This window comes from Hibiscus syriacus, unplaced genomic scaffold (assembly GCF_006381635.1).
Source record: "Hibiscus syriacus cultivar Baekdansim isolate YM2019G1 unplaced genomic scaffold, ASM638163v2 tig00110570_pilon, whole genome shotgun sequence".
NCBI classification, from domain to species: domain Eukaryota; kingdom Viridiplantae; phylum Streptophyta; class Magnoliopsida; order Malvales; family Malvaceae; genus Hibiscus; species Hibiscus syriacus.
The window spans coordinates 537,459-554,372 of record NW_024062785.1 but is presented as its reverse complement, the minus strand read 5'-3'; the positions used below and the strand labels follow the sequence as shown (position 1 = coordinate 554,372).

At 36.4% G+C, this 16,914-nt stretch overlaps 2 protein-coding genes across 3 annotated transcripts; one reads left to right on the top strand and one right to left on the bottom strand.

The window, feature by feature from the left end:
* Positions 1–966: 966 nt before the first annotated feature.
* Positions 967–4,044, top strand: LOC120132862 (protein LITTLE ZIPPER 1-like). 2 transcript variants are annotated; one of them, XR_005517048.1, is made up of 3 exons: positions 967–1,226; positions 1,307–1,552; positions 4,035–4,044. XR_005517048.1 is itself a non-coding variant. In XM_039149554.1 (2 exons), exons 1-2 carry the CDS (start codon positions 1,159–1,161, stop codon positions 1,527–1,529), a joined length of 291 nt encoding a protein of 96 aa, XP_039005485.1. In that variant the 5' UTR covers positions 967–1,158; the 3' UTR covers positions 1,530–1,815. The 2 variants fall into 2 exon arrangements, 1 of the variants encoding a protein (XP_039005485.1); XM_039149554.1 differs by lacking the exon at positions 4,035–4,044 and having other exon boundaries at positions 1,307–1,815.
* A 465-nt stretch (positions 4,045–4,509) lies between these two features.
* On the bottom strand, positions 4,510–6,427 carry LOC120132915 (AT-hook motif nuclear-localized protein 22-like). The gene has a single exon (XM_039149598.1). It carries the CDS (start codon positions 5,970–5,972, stop codon positions 5,097–5,099), a length of 876 nt encoding a protein of 291 aa, XP_039005529.1. The 5' UTR covers positions 5,973–6,427; the 3' UTR covers positions 4,510–5,096.
* Between the last annotated feature and the right edge of the window lie 10,487 nt (positions 6,428–16,914).

The window sequence follows — 16,914 nt, the reverse complement described above, 5'->3', positions numbered from 1 at the left end:
ATCTCATACTATCTAAAATTTTAATATAGAGGGTATTTCATAATTTGGAGGTCTCTCACGGAAGTTATTCTCAACCTGGCGTTAGGGATAGCCTACTAACTTACATTCCCTTACCCCATTACATATATATATATATATATATATATGTGAATAAGGGTCAACTAATTTTTTTAATATGATTTTCTATGTTCATTCCTCTAATTCAAATTCCTACGTCGTCCTAATGACAAACATCACATCGGTGGGGTAATCGGGTCATACTTGTTGTCTATTTACGATCAAAACTTTGACAAGCTACATAATATGAACCCTGGATTAAGTCGAATATTTTAAGAGCGAAAGAGAATGAATCATCTTCAACGCATCTTTTCCTACAGCAATGATGGCATCAACAAGTTGCACCAAATCGCTTGAATACATGGAAGTATCGAAACGTGGGTATCCATGGAGGCCAAAGAGAACGTTTCCTAAATAAATTAAAAAAAGGATGGAAATGGAAGAAGAAGAAGGAATAGTCATTTTCTGTGTGCCCGACACCCTCTGCCTTGAGTCTTTCACACACTCGATCATATTTATTAGTAATCGTACATCCATTCCATAAACATAGAAGAAGAAAGAAAGAAACTCCCTTTTATTTTATTTTATTTTATTTTATTTTGTATTTTCCTTGTTTTCTTCTATTGCTGCTCCCAAGTAATCATGAGTCCTTGTGCCATCATTACCATCAAAAGCCCTCCCTTCTCTCTCTTTCCTTTTTCATTTTGTTTTCAGATACAAACGCAATTTCCCAGCTATATAACGCTTGTGTTGCTGCACACAACAATCATCTCTTCCAGTTCACTTTTTCTTTTCTTTTCATAAAACAAGAATTTATTAGTATCGTACATCCATTCCATAAACATAGAAGAAGAAAGAAAGAAACTCCCTTTATTTTTTTTATTTTATTTGTATTTTCCTTGTTTTCTTCTATTGCTGCTCCCAGTAATCATGAGTCCTTGTGCCATCATTACCATCAAAAGCCCTCCCTTCTCTCTCTTTCCTTTTTCATTTTGTTTTCAGATACAAACGCAATTTCCCAGCTATATAACGCTTGTGTTGCTGCACACAACAATCATCTCTTCCAGTTCACTTTTTCTTTTCTTTTCATAAAACAAGATCATGTGGGTTAACTCTTCTGGACGTCTTTCCAAGCAACGACATATCGTTCGTGTTCCAAGACTCGACAGGTTAAACTTAAGTTTTCCTTGGTGTTTTTGTCGTTGTTGTGTCTCCGTCTGGTTTCTAATAAGGAGGTTTACTGGTACAGGTTGAGAAGGTTAAGGAAGGGAGCAGCCGCAGGGACAAAGAAGATGGTGGTGGGTGTTGAAACATATATCCAAATGAAGAACTTGAAGCTATATATGGAGAATCAATTCATCATGGAAGCCAACGAGAGGCTGAGAGAGAAAGCTCTGCTCCTTCACCAGGAAAACCAAACACTGTTGGCTCAGCTACAAAACAAGTCCTCTGATACCCAGAATCAACGGTGAGAGGGAACCAGCAACATATATGGGTATATTAATTGTACAAGTCACGGGAAGAAAAGTTAATGGTCAAGGGGGGAGGTGCTTCTTTAGGTTTGGAATAATTTTGTACTGAATAATTATCCTATATGGCTCTAAATCTTCGTTTCCCTGGTGATTACTGAGCCCCATTTTTGGGTTTCATTTGGGTAGGAGCAGAGCCAACACACTTCACCTTGCTATTTCATGCTACTGCTTATCTAATCAACTTTGAACACTGTAATTGAGTCCGCATCATCAACAAAGCAAAACGACCAGTTAAGAGAAACATAACAGCATTTGTTTTTATTAAATAGAGCATGCTATGTTTAGATAAATATTAAAATTTTAACCTACGTAAAATAGGATAACATACATATTTTTTTTATCATTCGACTGCCCACGATGTGAACCCTAGGGTCACCATTTTGGTTGCATGACATTCATGGTAGGCTCGAAAATTACATGAACCAGATCTTTCACTTAAAAATTATAGTGTTCCGATCAAAATTTGAATAAGATTATTTTAATTAAATTAGATCTTCGAGCTTAAAGTACAATTGATTCAAGTTTTGATAATATAATAAAGTTAAATATTTGGTGAAAGAATTTTATCGTATTTATAATTTTATTTTATTTAACGAAATTAATTTATGTTTAAACCATTAGACATTAGACAATGGGCAATAAACACTAATACTTCACCTCTACATCCTTCTCTCCTCTAAACTATATTTTTACCGCCCAATTTGTTTGACAAAATTACCAAAATTCTACCCTTTTCGACGAGGTAAGTGTTCCGAATTGGCATCAACCGACCGATCTTAATGGTAAAAGAATTGATGTTATTCCTTAGGGTCACGGATTCGAACACTAAAAATATCAGGGATACAAACGTTTAATATCAAATGATTGATATTTATTTTTGAACTACCTTGTGCTCCCCCGAATTAATAAAAAAAAGTGTTCCAAATGGCAACCTGAAAACTGGCCTAAAAAAAACCCAAGTTGTGCAAGGGCTGTGTTAAGGCACATGGGCTTAGGCTCTTCGCTGTTGAAAGAGGCAGTCAATCAGAGGCAAGAGCTTTGCATTAAATTCTTCAAGTTTGATCCCTCTCACCCAATGCTCTAGTTTTAGGGGGAGACAAATATGAGTTAGGGGAATGGGGGAGAAGATGAATTCACTCAAGCCCCATCTGTCCCCCCAAGTTCCACGCTCAAATCACCCACATTCAATGGAGGTCAACCTTGGTATCCCCTTAAGACTAAAATTGCACTTTTAGGGAGAAATTATTACGTGCGGCCGTCTTAATATGCGATTAAAAAAAGGCGTTATAGGTTTTATTATTATTAAATAAAAAAAACCGGTAAAAAATTACCAAACATTATTATTTCTATCAGTTTTGTTATTATTTGGCGTTTTACCGGTTTTGTTATTTTTTCTATCGGTTTTGTTATTGTTGGGCACTTTACCGGAAATGTTAAAAAACATTGATGTTTTAAGTAGAAATAATAATGTTTTAGGTAATTGTCCCTCTCAACTTTGATAGTTTAATTAGTTTTAGGTCCCTAATATTTTTTAAATCATTATAATTAAGTCATTGACCCTCCCAAACTCACTGGTTTAATTATATTTTAAGACCCTTTTAGTTTTAAAATGATATTTGAGTTTTAATTTTTTTTGGTTTAGTTACATTTTAGAACCCTTTAATTTTAAAATTAGTGAAATTAACTCATAACTTATTTAAATTTTATGGTTCGTTTATTTCAAATTAAACAACTTACCCTCGTAATTCAATCCTGGCTCCGCCCCTCTTGGACCCCTATATTCCCCATCCTATGCTGCTCCTTTCTAGCTGAACTTCAGTGCTGATGCTCTCTTGGTCTTCTTTCTTTCTGTCTTATGTCAAAGAATTTGATTTATTACCAAAAATGGTTGATTTAAGCAGTAAGCAATTTAATATCACTTAAGTAATATCTCGAGCTTGAGTATTTGTGTTTGTAAAAAAACTCTACTGGGATCCTCACCCACCAAAACCATGTATGAAACGCGGATTGATCCTGATTAGTCAAGATGAAGCCTTGGAACTATTAGTGCAACCAAATAAAACTTCATTTTATCATGTTTTTCATGACCATCTTGCACCTCTCTTTTTGAGGGTTTATGTGGCTATTTATGTTTGATTTCGTTTAGCTCTTGTATGGTAGTATTCCGCCGGATTATGTTTCTTTTAAGTTTGAACCTTTACTACAGTGTAATAAATAGGTCTGGGTACTTTTTTTCCTTTTGGTTGTTTTGATTAACCCTAATTTAATCAAGTTATGAAAAGGATTTTTAACTAGGCTTATGTTATCGTTCGAAGAAAATATTATAACAGTGACATGGAAGATATATACATAAGGAAAAATCACCCACTCGAAACGAGGATTGTGATTCGCCGATTGGGTTTTTGTTTTAGATGAATTTGTATATTCCATTTCGAAGAAAAGAAGATATAGAAAGTGAGGTTTATACATGCAACAGTTTGAATGAAAGTAACAACGAAAAAAAGAAAGAAAAGAGCTACAAAGATTGAAAGACGAAGGAAATTTAGGGTTTATCTTATCCCTATCAGAACCACCTAAAAGTGAGTTTGCATGCATGTGCATGTACAACTAAGGATTAATGAGCTAAAATTATAGAAACCGGTGGCGGATCTAGAAATAATTTTGAGGGTACAGACGTGTCCACCTTGAGTCATGAATGGATCCGCCACAGAAACTAACATTAATTAAGCGCACGCATCTGATATTGATGAACGCAGAAATTTGTTAATTAAAAGATAATAAATGGTAACTCTAATCTATACAAACAACCAAGGAGGATATAAAACTTTATATACAAAGAAGAGTACTGAATCAAGAATAAAAGCAAACTGTTAGTTTATTATTCTATTATAACAAGTAGAAACAAACATGAACTCACCTGCTGTAATTGATTCAGTCCATGCCACTTTACAAGTATAGTGGGCAGTGACATTTTTTTGTTGTTGAGAAAGATGAAACTTTAACGCATGAGGAGCAGACTCAATTTGTCCTGCATGCTTCTTTACTCATGTTGTTGGCTTGGCTTTTTTACATGGAAATTATACAAGGAAATGGTTACCTCGAAAAGGAGCTTCCTTCTTTATCATACGCACCAGCGCACGTGTAACCGGACAAGCTTATTCCATTATGAAACCAACCATTATCAAAGCAAGAAACAAAAAAAGACACCAAAACCCTAAGCCCATAACCTCCCATCTCCTTTGCCTTTCTTCCAACTCATTACTTTTAAAACAAATTTCTGAGACAAGAAAGAGTGAGAGAAATGACTGCCATGCTTCTACCTTTATAAAAATTCAACTGGAAGGGAGAGATAATCCAGGAAATTTGTACATTCTTCTTCAAACTACTTCAAATTAAAGCCATGGCGATCAAAATCTTTAATACTTCACTTAAACATCAACTATTTTATAAAAGAGTGATAAAAAAACAAACAAAGCGGAGAAAGAAGAAATTTTCTGTGTTTTTTTGTTAATAAGGGGTGTGACCTGTGCCCCAGTAGGCATCAGCTGGCATTTGGACTGAATTTAGAAGATTTGGTGGCAATCCTTGAGCAAAAGATCCATTGGGATCTTGCAGTAGTTGCGGCTGTTGTTGTTGGGAAGCCATGCTTCCCGATGACCCTAAGGTTCCACTTCCAGGAATTGGAGGCTCCACTGGCTGTTCTTCTTCCTCCAATGGAAGTCTTTCATACGCCGCATTACCGAAAGAAGCTGCCATAATCACCACCGGACCCGAAGCAACGAGTGGACCCATCGCGGTCCCTCCGACTACTTGACCTTGACCACCTGCTAAATATATGGCCAATCCTGATGCAGCCGCTGGTGCCGGAGGAGGTAAAAACGACCCAGAAAGTGATAAAATTTCGAATCTTCCATGTAAATTTACCACTGCACCCGGAGCTCCAGGTTGCTTCAAGTTTACATTCGTTACGGTTCCGCTCCCACTCAAAATGCAAACCCCTCTTTGTTTCCGCCTGGCGAAAGTCGAAACGCTCTCCATAATATCACAGCCGGTGGCGACTTCCATAACGTGGGACCGGAGAGCATTGGCGCTATCCCGGGTTATGATTATTGGCGGCTTAGGCTTGTTCTTGGAACCGGCGGGCCTGCCTCGTGGTCTTCTTGCGTTTTCAGCTTCGGAAACGGCCAACACCTTGTCTCCACCCGTGTCGGTTGTTTCAGCGGTAGCTGTTTCTTCTCGATCTCGTTTCTGGCCACGGTTTTGTTCGTCTTCGGAATTCTGTTGCTGTTGGTGGTGATGATGGAACTGATGGTGCGGGTTTAGATGAAGATCTCTAGCGAGGAAAGAAGGAAGATGGCGGCCATGAGCTGTTATCGGATCCATTTCTGTTCTTCCCTTCAAAGTTCAAACCTGTTCATCAACAACTTGCTAACACGTACAAGAACCAGCTGAATTTCGATGGATCAAAAGAAAAAAAAGAACTGTAGGGTTTCTATTCTTGTTCCCTTCACTTACAGGGTTAGAACTTTGGGGTTTACTCTTTACCGTTTGCTGGGTACTTTGAACAGCTACAGGTTTCACCAAAAGAGGGAAAGAGAAGAGATTTGAAGCATCGACCACCAAAATTTAAGCTGAATCAGGCTATCCATCTATCTTCTCTGTACTGGTTTTCATGTGAGTTCATAGGTAGTTCATGGAAGTGGTCAGCTTGTCTTGTAAAGAAGATAAGTTTTGGTTAAGGGTTTGGAAGAGAAAGGGTACGAGAGTAGCCAACAATGGCAGAGAGAGAGGGGGGGGGTAGTTTATGGGTTTAGATCTGAGGCCTGTTGTGGTCAAAGGTGTTGTGGGTTAGGGTTAGACCATCATATCCATGATCACTCAATTTTGCTTTATATGAAAATCCAACTTAATAAATTTATATTTTGATTTAACTATGAAAACATTATAAATTTAAAAGAACTCTAATTGAAAAGAGTTCACTATATTCATGTGTGTATATTTTCCTTAAAATAGTGAATAAAAAATTGAAAATGAATAAAATAAAAATATAAGAAACAACTTACCTTTTTTTATAAAAGGGGTAAATGTTTACATATTTGTGCTTTATTCATTAATATTACATATTTTTCACAACATTTGGTGCATTCATATATGTGTGGATGGGGTTTAGCTTTGGTAAAAGACAGCGTGATGTGAGCATGGGCGGTGTTGTGGCTCTATAAATTTGAGGATGGGTCCCAACCCCCCACGTTCTCATCTCTTTCTCTCTTATCTCATAAATTAAGGCTAAATTACATAACTGACACCGTTTGTTTTTAATTTTACTTTTCTAACACCGTTCGACCAATATTTCCAAAACTAGCACCCTTTCTGCTGAGTTGGCAAAGGCGCGTCCCCGGGGACGCGCTTTACCCGTGTTTTCGCTGAGTTGGATGCCACGTGTGAAAGGCGCATCCCCGGGGACGCGCCTTTGCCATATCAGCAGACACGTGTGGAAGGCGGATCCCCGGGGACGCGCCTTCCATTAAATGTCATAAATGCCCCCATCCGTTTTTCCTAACTACCCCTCCTCCTCCCCTATATAAACCCCCTCAACCCTCACTCATTCTTCACACCAAAATCATCTTCTCCTCTCTTATATAACTCAAATTCTCCAACTATTTGAGTTTTAAATGTTATTAGTGGTAAGAAATTTATTTTTATGTTAGTATTTTTTTAAATAGTTATTAGTTTTTATATTAATATTTATGTAAATTATTTTTTTATTAAAATAATATTTATATAATTATTATTTATTTAGAATTAATTTTTTTTGCTAATTATATTGTTTGTCTACAGTAATGGAAAACGAAATGCTGTTGCGATTGGATATTGATCATATCTCCAGACATTTTAGCGATATGGTCATATTTTTATAATTAATGTTAAATTTAAATTTATTTTTATTTTAAAGTTATTATGAATTTATATTAATTTTTACTTTTATAATATATATTATTTAGGATGCTGATCGTATTTAGAAACTTTTATTAAAAATCCACGTATACCGACACCGGAACGTATTTTGCCATATTTAGCTTCTGCTGGGTTCGGTATATTGCAAAATTATAGGCGGTTGCAAACTCGAATCTGTCCTAATTTCTGCACTGATTGAGAGGTGGAGGCCCGAGACACACACTTTTCACCTCCATGTGGAGAGGCAACAATTACATTGGAGGATGTCTCTATGCATCTGGGGCTTCCCGTCGACGGAAATATGATGTGTGGTATGGCGGATGGGATTGGCAATCAATGTGCATTGATTATCTTGGAGCTGCTCCGCCAGAGTTTAATGGAGGTAGAATAGCTTTATCTTGGTTGAAAGCTAATTTTGAGGTTTTAAATGAAAATGCTTCAGAGGATCAAGCAAAGGCATGTGCTCGGGCATATATTCTACGATAATTGAGGAATATTGATGCCCGACAAATCTCGCAACCAGGTGTATTATGTGGTTGCGGCATCTGATCGATTTTGATGAAGCTGGAAGATATAGTTGGGGTGCTACAGTTTTGGCATTTCTCTTTAGAGAAATGTGTCGGGCGACGAATTATAAGAAAACTGCTATCGGTGGTCTTCTACTTCTACAATCATGGGCGTGGTTCCGCATGCCTTCTTATGCCCGATCGTGAATGAACCATACGTATTCCCCTTATTGTTGAGGTGATTTTCGAACTAAATTTGATTTAAATATTTTCAATTAAATAGGTGATATTTAGTTTATATTATATTTCATAGGTGGTCGATGAAAAGAAAGGACCATAAAAGTATACCTCTGGGTTAGAGGAAATTCGTTTACTTATTGATACGAAAGCTGGGTCTGAGGTATGTTTTTAAATTTGTTAATTATTAATTTTTAATTAAAATATTAGATAATTAGAATATTTATTTATTTGAATTGTATATTTATATTTCAGTTTCAGTGGATACCTTATGCGAGCGATGAAGTGAAAGCTTGCATCCCACCCCACCTTATGGGTCATTAGAGGTATGGATATCGGTTATACCTCTTATATGTTATGCTATTATTGAGTGGCATCCAGTTGATCGCGTGCCTCCGTCGTATGGTTTGTACGCAATATATTCCTGGAGCCTAGAAATTTAGACGACGTGCATAACATAGATAGACGGGAAAGAAAGATGTTAACTGGGTGGTGAGACACAGGATTGGATTGCGCTTTGGGAGAACCGATATACACTGTTGGCCCTCGACATATTACGCGAAACTGGTCATATGGTTACGATAACTATATGGACTGTTTAATGAAAATGGGAAGCCGTTTCTACTTTCGGCGGAAGCACGAGGGGTTAACATTCCTAGGCGCCGAGAAAGAACGTCAACCGTCTCATATCATCGTCCCCCGACGCGTGGACGGAGAGAAGGCGCTACCGGTTCTGCATCATTCCCACCACAACATCCTTATTCGTCGATGCCGCAGGGGTAATGCCCAGCCCTCCACTTCATATGCCAAGCCCACCAGTTTATATGCCATCTCCGCAGGGTTACATTCCGAGCCCGCAGGGTTACATTCCTAGCCCGCCAGGTTACATGCCTAGCCCGCCAGGTTACATGCCTAGCCCGCAGGGTTTTATACCATATGGAGGTGCATATACGACTATGTTTAATGACCAGCATATGCTTCATATGCATCTTATTTGGCTGGTGGTGCTTCTCCGCAGACACCTCAATCTTCATCTGGATCACATACATCGATGCCAATGTTTCCACAGTTTCCACAGTTCCCGGGAGCGGTGGGATTGTTACTAGCACTCCTCCAGGGTCGTTATTTTATACAGGCCCTTCAGCCCCTTCAGCGTCATCTACACCAAATGAAGAAAATGCTGCTGATGATGATAGTGAAGATGAGGAGACTGAAGAACAAGTTCCACGAAGAAATCCTCCACGAAATAGGCAACCACCGCCATGTGGAACTCATTCGAGAAGACGACATCGGTGATCCAGTTATATTTAATGTTATTTAAATAATTAAATTTCAGAATTTTATGTAATTTGGTTATGTTATTTAAATGTTTCATGGTTGTTACATACATATTTTTTAATGTTATTTTTATTCACATTTAACATTAAATGTTTGATAAATGTTTTTAAAATACAAATTTATTATTCGAAATTTAAAATAAAAATAAAAATAATATATTCAAATTTAAATTTAAAATATAATTATAGTATTCGAAATTTAACATTAAATTTCAACTTAATATTCCAATTGTATTCGAAAAAAGTTATATTCCAATTATAGTTCACAATACTTAAATTGAAATTAAATTTATCCATACATATGATTTTATCATTAACATATATTAAAACGTATACATTAAAATCAACTTATGTTGAGTTCATCGATCGACGGAATCAACCAAGAGGGGGTGAATTGGCAATTTATTCAATGTCACATTTCAATGCTCATTCCATACAATTTCAATGTCACAATCAACTTATCACTTCACATTTATTCAATTTATCCATAACATTTTATCTAATTTATTCAAACTTCACATAACGTTTTAATTTAAGTTATTCTTAACTTGTTGAACTTTCAAAAGAAGTTAAATTTAAGTTATTCCCCGAGGGACATGAGTGACATAATAGGGCAATGATAACATATTCTCTGACGAAATAATGGAAGGCGCGCCCCGGGAACGCGCCTTCATGTGAATAGTGAATAATAGGTACTGATATATCTAGTGTCCCCGAGGGACATGAGTGACATAATAGGGCAATGATAATATTCTCTGACGAAATAATGGAAGGCGCGCCCCGGGAACGCGCCTTCATATGAATAGTGAAATATAGGTACTGATATATCTAGTGTCCCCGAGGGACATGAGTGACATAATAGGCAATGATAATATTCTCTGACGAAATATGGAAGGCGCGCCCCCGGGAACGCGCCTTCATGTGAATAGTGAAATAATAGGTACTGATATATCTAGTGTCCCCGAGGGACATGAGTGACATAATAGGGCAATGATAATATTCTCTGACGAAATAATGGAAGGCGCGCCCCCGGGAACGCGCCTTCATGTGAATAGTGAAATAATAGGTACTGATATCTAGTGTCCCCGAGGGACATGAATGACATAATAGGGCAATGATAATATTCTCTGACGAAATAATGGAAGGCGCGCCCCGGGAACGCGCCTTCATGTGAATAGTGAACCGATTATAGACACTATTATATCAACGTATTATAAACTTTCAAAACAAACTTCAGTTCACAATCTTTCAAATTCTCAAATTCCCAAACTCTAAATTCTTAATTCTCTGAAATGAGTCGTCTTTCTGCTGTTGTTTTGTATGATGGAGAAATTAAGGAAGCTGAAGGGGGTTGTTTTTGAGTCAGATCATTATATCCCCTTAACCTTGAAGAGAAACATCACAATTGAGGAGTTAATCACAAAATTTCGTTAAAGATTCGTGTAGCAGGCCAGAGAAGACTATCTTCACTTCAATACAGATTTCCTACTAAACTTTTTCCGCTCACGTATACATCATTTCAGCTTTCAAACGATGATGATGTTTCTATGATGGTTGATGCTCATATGGGGAGTTCACAATCTCTTATTGAAATGTATGCCACTTTTATTGAGGTTCGTGTAACTCGTGGTCTCTCATATTCCTCTCACTTTGGCATTGCATATCAAACTGATCAAGTTGATAGCCCGACAACTTATCTGTAATGATTTCACATCATTAATGGCGGATCCAACGCCATATACCATGCCATCAAGTTCAATAGGAAGGCATTCATCTGCAACTGCTTATGATCTCAACCCACGTGGCTTCACCAATAATCCATATGGCAACATCTCTTCTACTTCAAGGGGCAGACATTCATCTGCCAATGATTTTGACTTACATATGGAAATGCCAACGAGACGACAGTCTATTCACATCCCACATGATACAATGGCCTCAAGTTCAAGGGAGGACACGCAAGCGGGAACTTATTTGACCTCAATATTGGATTATCGAGGAACCCTCATCTCCACCAGAAGAACCTCTTCGGGAGCCAGGTGCAGATGGTGCTGAAACGGGATTATTCGTTGAACCTGACTCACCACAGTTTAACGTACATTCTGATGATGACGAGGATGACGTTCCGATAAATACAACACCAGCCGAACTTCCTGCACATATGTATGAGGCTGATTATGATGCAATGTATGAGCCTGAATTTCCAGATCTTCCTGATGTTGGCAACTATGGACTTCAATCATCAGTCAATGACGGTAATTTACATATTGGAATGGAGTTCGCATCGAAGGAGGAAGCAATGATGGCAATAAAGAGTTACAATATTCGTAACTCAGTTCAGTCCCGAGTTGATCGATCTAACACGGAGAAATATGTCTGCTACTGCGTCCAACGTCACAACGGATGTCAATGGATGGTCCGTGTATCAAAGAGGAAGAGGAAGAACAACTTATGGGAACTAACCAGATACAACGGTCCTCATACATGTTGTGCAACAGGTATAAACCAGGATCATCCCAACTTGGACTCCAACATTATTTGTCAAGCAATCATGCCCATTGTGAAGCAAAGCTCTCATATAGCTGTTGCAGTGTTGATTTCTACTATACAGTCACAATATGGGTACACTGTCTCATATAAAAAAGCGTGGTTGGCAAAACAGAATGCCATTTGCAAACTTCATGGCGAATGAGATTCCTCTTACAACGAGCTGCCCAGTTGGTTTCATGTTGTGCAAAGACTTAATCCCGGGACAATTGTTGAGTTCGAAACTCAACATCATTACGTGAATGATCGAATGGTTCGCGATCGCTGCCAATTTTACCGAGTCTTTTGGACTTACCCTCAGTGTATTAATGCAGTCAAGTACTGTAAACCAATTGTCCAAATTGATGGTACTTTCTTGTATGGGAAATACAAGCAAGTTTTATTATTGGCTGTGGTCCAAGATGGAAACCGCAATATTCTTCCTGTTGCGTTTGCCCTCGTTCAAGGAGAAGACACTGAGTCTTGGGCTTTTTTCCTTAAAAATTTACGTTTACATGTTGTCACCAGGGAACGACTATGCATTATTTCAGACCGAGGAGCCGGGATAAAAGCAGCAATGGACTCTTTGGGTACAATGTATAGACCTCCACATGTTCAACATCGTTATTGTGTCCGTCATATTGCTGCAAACTATTACGGAAAATACAGAAGAACGATGAACGTCAGTTAGTCGTGCGGATGGGTATGTTACTTTTTCCCAATTTTTCTATCAATTTCTTATTACTTATTTATACTTCATATTAACTATTACATATTCCTAATGGCTTAGGTTACGAACTCTTACCTCAAAGGTTTGAGTCGATGCTAAGAGCTGTTTGGCAAAAATAAGAAGGGGTGCGAGTACATTATGGACATCAGCAAAGAAATGTGGACAAATGCATATGACGGGGGGTATCGCTATGGTCATATGACAACAAACTTGGCTGAAGCAATAAATTCAACCTTAAAGGGGGCGCGTCATTTACCAGTCATGGCGTTGGTCAAAACGACTTATTTTCGTTTGGGTCAACTCTTTGCAAAACTCGGTGGACAAGCTCTTACTTGGATGCAAAACGGACATATTTACCACCCAAGACTAGTAGCCGATTTACAGAAAAAAGTGGCTACATCAAATGGGATGTTAGTTACAAATTTTTCTCGCACCCGTGAATTGTTTCGTGTAACCGAAATGCCACGTCCGTTGCAAGGGATTGAAGCTAACTCTTTCAGAGTTAATCTGCAAGAGAGGTGGTGCGATTGTGGTTTCTTTCAAGCACTCAAATATCCATGCTCTCATGTCATTGCTGCTTGCTCACATTCGCATTTGGACTACAAAAATTATGTTGATCCCATATACCAACTTTCACAAGTTTTCAAGGTATATGAATTTGAGTTTCCGCCCATAGGAAACGAAAGAGACCCAAATGAGATTCAAACTTGGCTTACAATTGTACCAGATCCATTGCTATTGAGGGACTCAGGTCGTCCAAAATCTACTAGAATACATTGTGATATGGATATTCGGGAGAAGTCAACAGAACAAAAACGATGTGGGCATTGTAGAAACATCGGGCACAATAGAAAAAAATGTCCAGCTCTGTTATTATCATATAACCGTTAACTCTTATGTAATTAAAGTTTTTAAATGAATGTTTTTATTTCTAATAATTTAATGTTATTGCATTTATATAATTTGTCAATGTATGTACACCTAAATAATTTTTTTAACTTTTAAATACATAAAATATTTAATATTTATTTAATATAATATTTAATATTATTAGTTATAATTTTTTTAAAATATAATAATAATTCCACCTTCTAAGTAGAGAAAAATATTAAATTAAACAAATTAAAAGTTATTAAAAAATTTATGTATACGATGACACATTTCATGTTCTGATTAGAGGATTAAATTTATTAAATTAAATTTTCAATAAGACTAATTTTATAAAATATGTAAGTCTTGAAGATTAAATATGTAATTATACTAATTTATTAACTTATGCATCAATATTTTCGTTAAATATTGATATGAGATGACTAGATTGATTGATAACATTTAAATAATTAATGATAAATTAATAGATCGATAATCAAAATCAAAAATACTCGAAACTTGATAATTCTTACATTATAATCGAAACATTTTACATAATATATTATTAATTTATAATAATAATAAAAATAAACTATTTATTATATAATAAAATACTTGTCTGCTGAGTTGGCAAAGGCGCGTCCCCGGGGACGCGCCTTTCACACGTGGCATCCAACTCAGCGAAAAACACGGGTAAAGCGCGCCCCCGGAGACGCGCCTTTGCCAACTCAGCAGAAAGGGTGCTAGTTCTGAAAATATTGGTCAAACGGTGTCAGAAAAGTAAAATTATAATCAAACTCGTAAAAACCCCATAAATTAAAGCACCTTCAATTTCAAGATTATACTGTCCTAGTCCTCCATTTAATACTTCTTTTCACTCCCTAAGTACCTCAAGAAAAAAGTGTACTTTCTACGTACTTGGGACAATCCCGACGATGGTTTGACATGACTAAACCAAAAGCCCACATAATTTAAATCTGTCAGTATGCGCTCTTTCAAGAGATGGGATGGGGATGCATGGGAAATTGTAGCAACGAAATAATGTCAGGGCGTGTCTTAAGGGGGGAGGACATAGGTTCCTAGGATTCCAATACTCTTCATTTGCCTCGTCTTTGTTTATGTACCAACTGCATCGATTTAGAGATTAGATATTTAAATAAATAATTCCATATTTGAATTAATTAAAGAGTGTTAGATGTATAGGTACAAAAGAGTAGTCATAGAAGAAAGCGGGCGTTCATATCATATGGTTTTATATATAAAGCAGTTACTTGAATGAACATATTCCTTGACCGTCGGTTTGTGCAGCTGATAATAAATAATGAATTGTTGAAACAGCTACACCCACTGTTCATTATGTAATTTGTAAAACAAAGAAAGTGGTCCTTTGCAAGGCAGGGCCGGCCGAAAAGCTTAGCATCTCGTCGCTTCTGCTTTGTGTTTAATGGAACGCTGGCTAATCATGGAACAAGGGAGGATTAAACATATGAGCCAACCTATGTAGCACAAGAAAATGTGCAGGCTTATAATAAAACACAAGTCTTGGGTTTCCGATCAATGCGCCCGTTCACCGGTTTTGGGGGAAAGAGATGAATCAAATGAATAAGTCAGTCAAGCGTTTGGGAGCTTTGGTTTAAGTGCTGACTCTGATCAGCATTATCTTAAATACCCTCCTTTTTATTAAACAAATTAAAACCCATCATCTTCTCTGATAAAACAAATATAAAGCTAACATGGACCACCTCATGTGAGGGCTTTGATTTGCTTCCATGTTCTTGGTCTCTGTCCTCTCTCCATGGAAAGGAAGGGCCAATCGGAAGCTTTGGTTGTTTTGTTTAGCTAATTAATCCAATTCCCACATCGAGCAGTGGGGGATTAAACAGCCGACCAAACCGAGGTTTTCACGTGATTGGTAGCGATTTGCTTTTGGAATCATTGTTGTCATCTCTTCACCTGCTTCTATGACTTCTTTCAATTCTTCCACTCCTGATAATCGTTGTTTAAGTGTGGAACTTTTGCATTGATATATTAGTAAACTTTTATTTTAGTCATTAATGTTATTTTTTTATTCTATTTTGATCATCGATCTTTAGAAAAGATAACGGAAATAATGAATGATATAATATAATTTATACATTTAATAGTTAAAATTTATGCATTCTATCAATTTAATCATAATTTAAAAAAAATTAACTCTACATATTTATAAATTCTATCAATTTAATTCTCAAACATTATCGTCTCATTGCAACACCTTGTTACCTAACATTAGGATTAAATTTGATAATATTTGTAAAAATAACAAGTTAATTTTGTTGAGTTATTTTAAATAGGATCAAATTGATTGAATATATAAGTTTTAAAGAATAAATGTAATATTATCATTTTTAATAGGATCAAATTGATTGAATAAAAATATAATGTTAGTAACTGAAGTAAAATTTCAATAGTGAGATGATTAAAACAGAATACAACAGTAATTGGATGGTTAAATAAATAGTTTAGCCTAATATTTTTCGAGTTTTGGTAGATGAGAACTTGGAAATTTGTAAATTTAATATTAAGAAAAGAAAGTACACGTCCTTTAATGTGTGATTCTCAGTTTCACACAGATAATTGTCTCAAATGGACAATAATGTAATGATAGCTTTGAGAAGTTTTCTGTTTTCTTTAGTATTTTAAAAGATATATACCAATAACTAGTTGGTGTATTAGGATGAGACATTAGGTATCTTAAGCAAGGTCAGATCTTCGAATTTTGACATTTGCGAATGGAGAAAATTAGGTTGGGAGGGTTACCCTCGCCATCGTAATACCCGATCTGGATTAGTCGGTCAATAGATCGGATATCAATGATTAATTATATATATATACTTCATTAATTATCTTGTTTTTCTTTTATGGGTGTTTGACCTGGACTATAAACAATAAATGAATATCTTAACAAGACCAAACTAAGGAAACAACATGACTGTGTTTTAACTTTTAAGGTTAAATATATGTTTTGATAGATAAATTTTATTTTAAGATTTAATTAAATTTTCGATTCAATTAAATATTTGAAATATATTTGTTATTCAAATTAATGCTTAAACTTGCTTTTCTTATTTATAAACTACTTATTATAAGTATTGGTTTAAACCAAAAAATTAAATTTATGCATC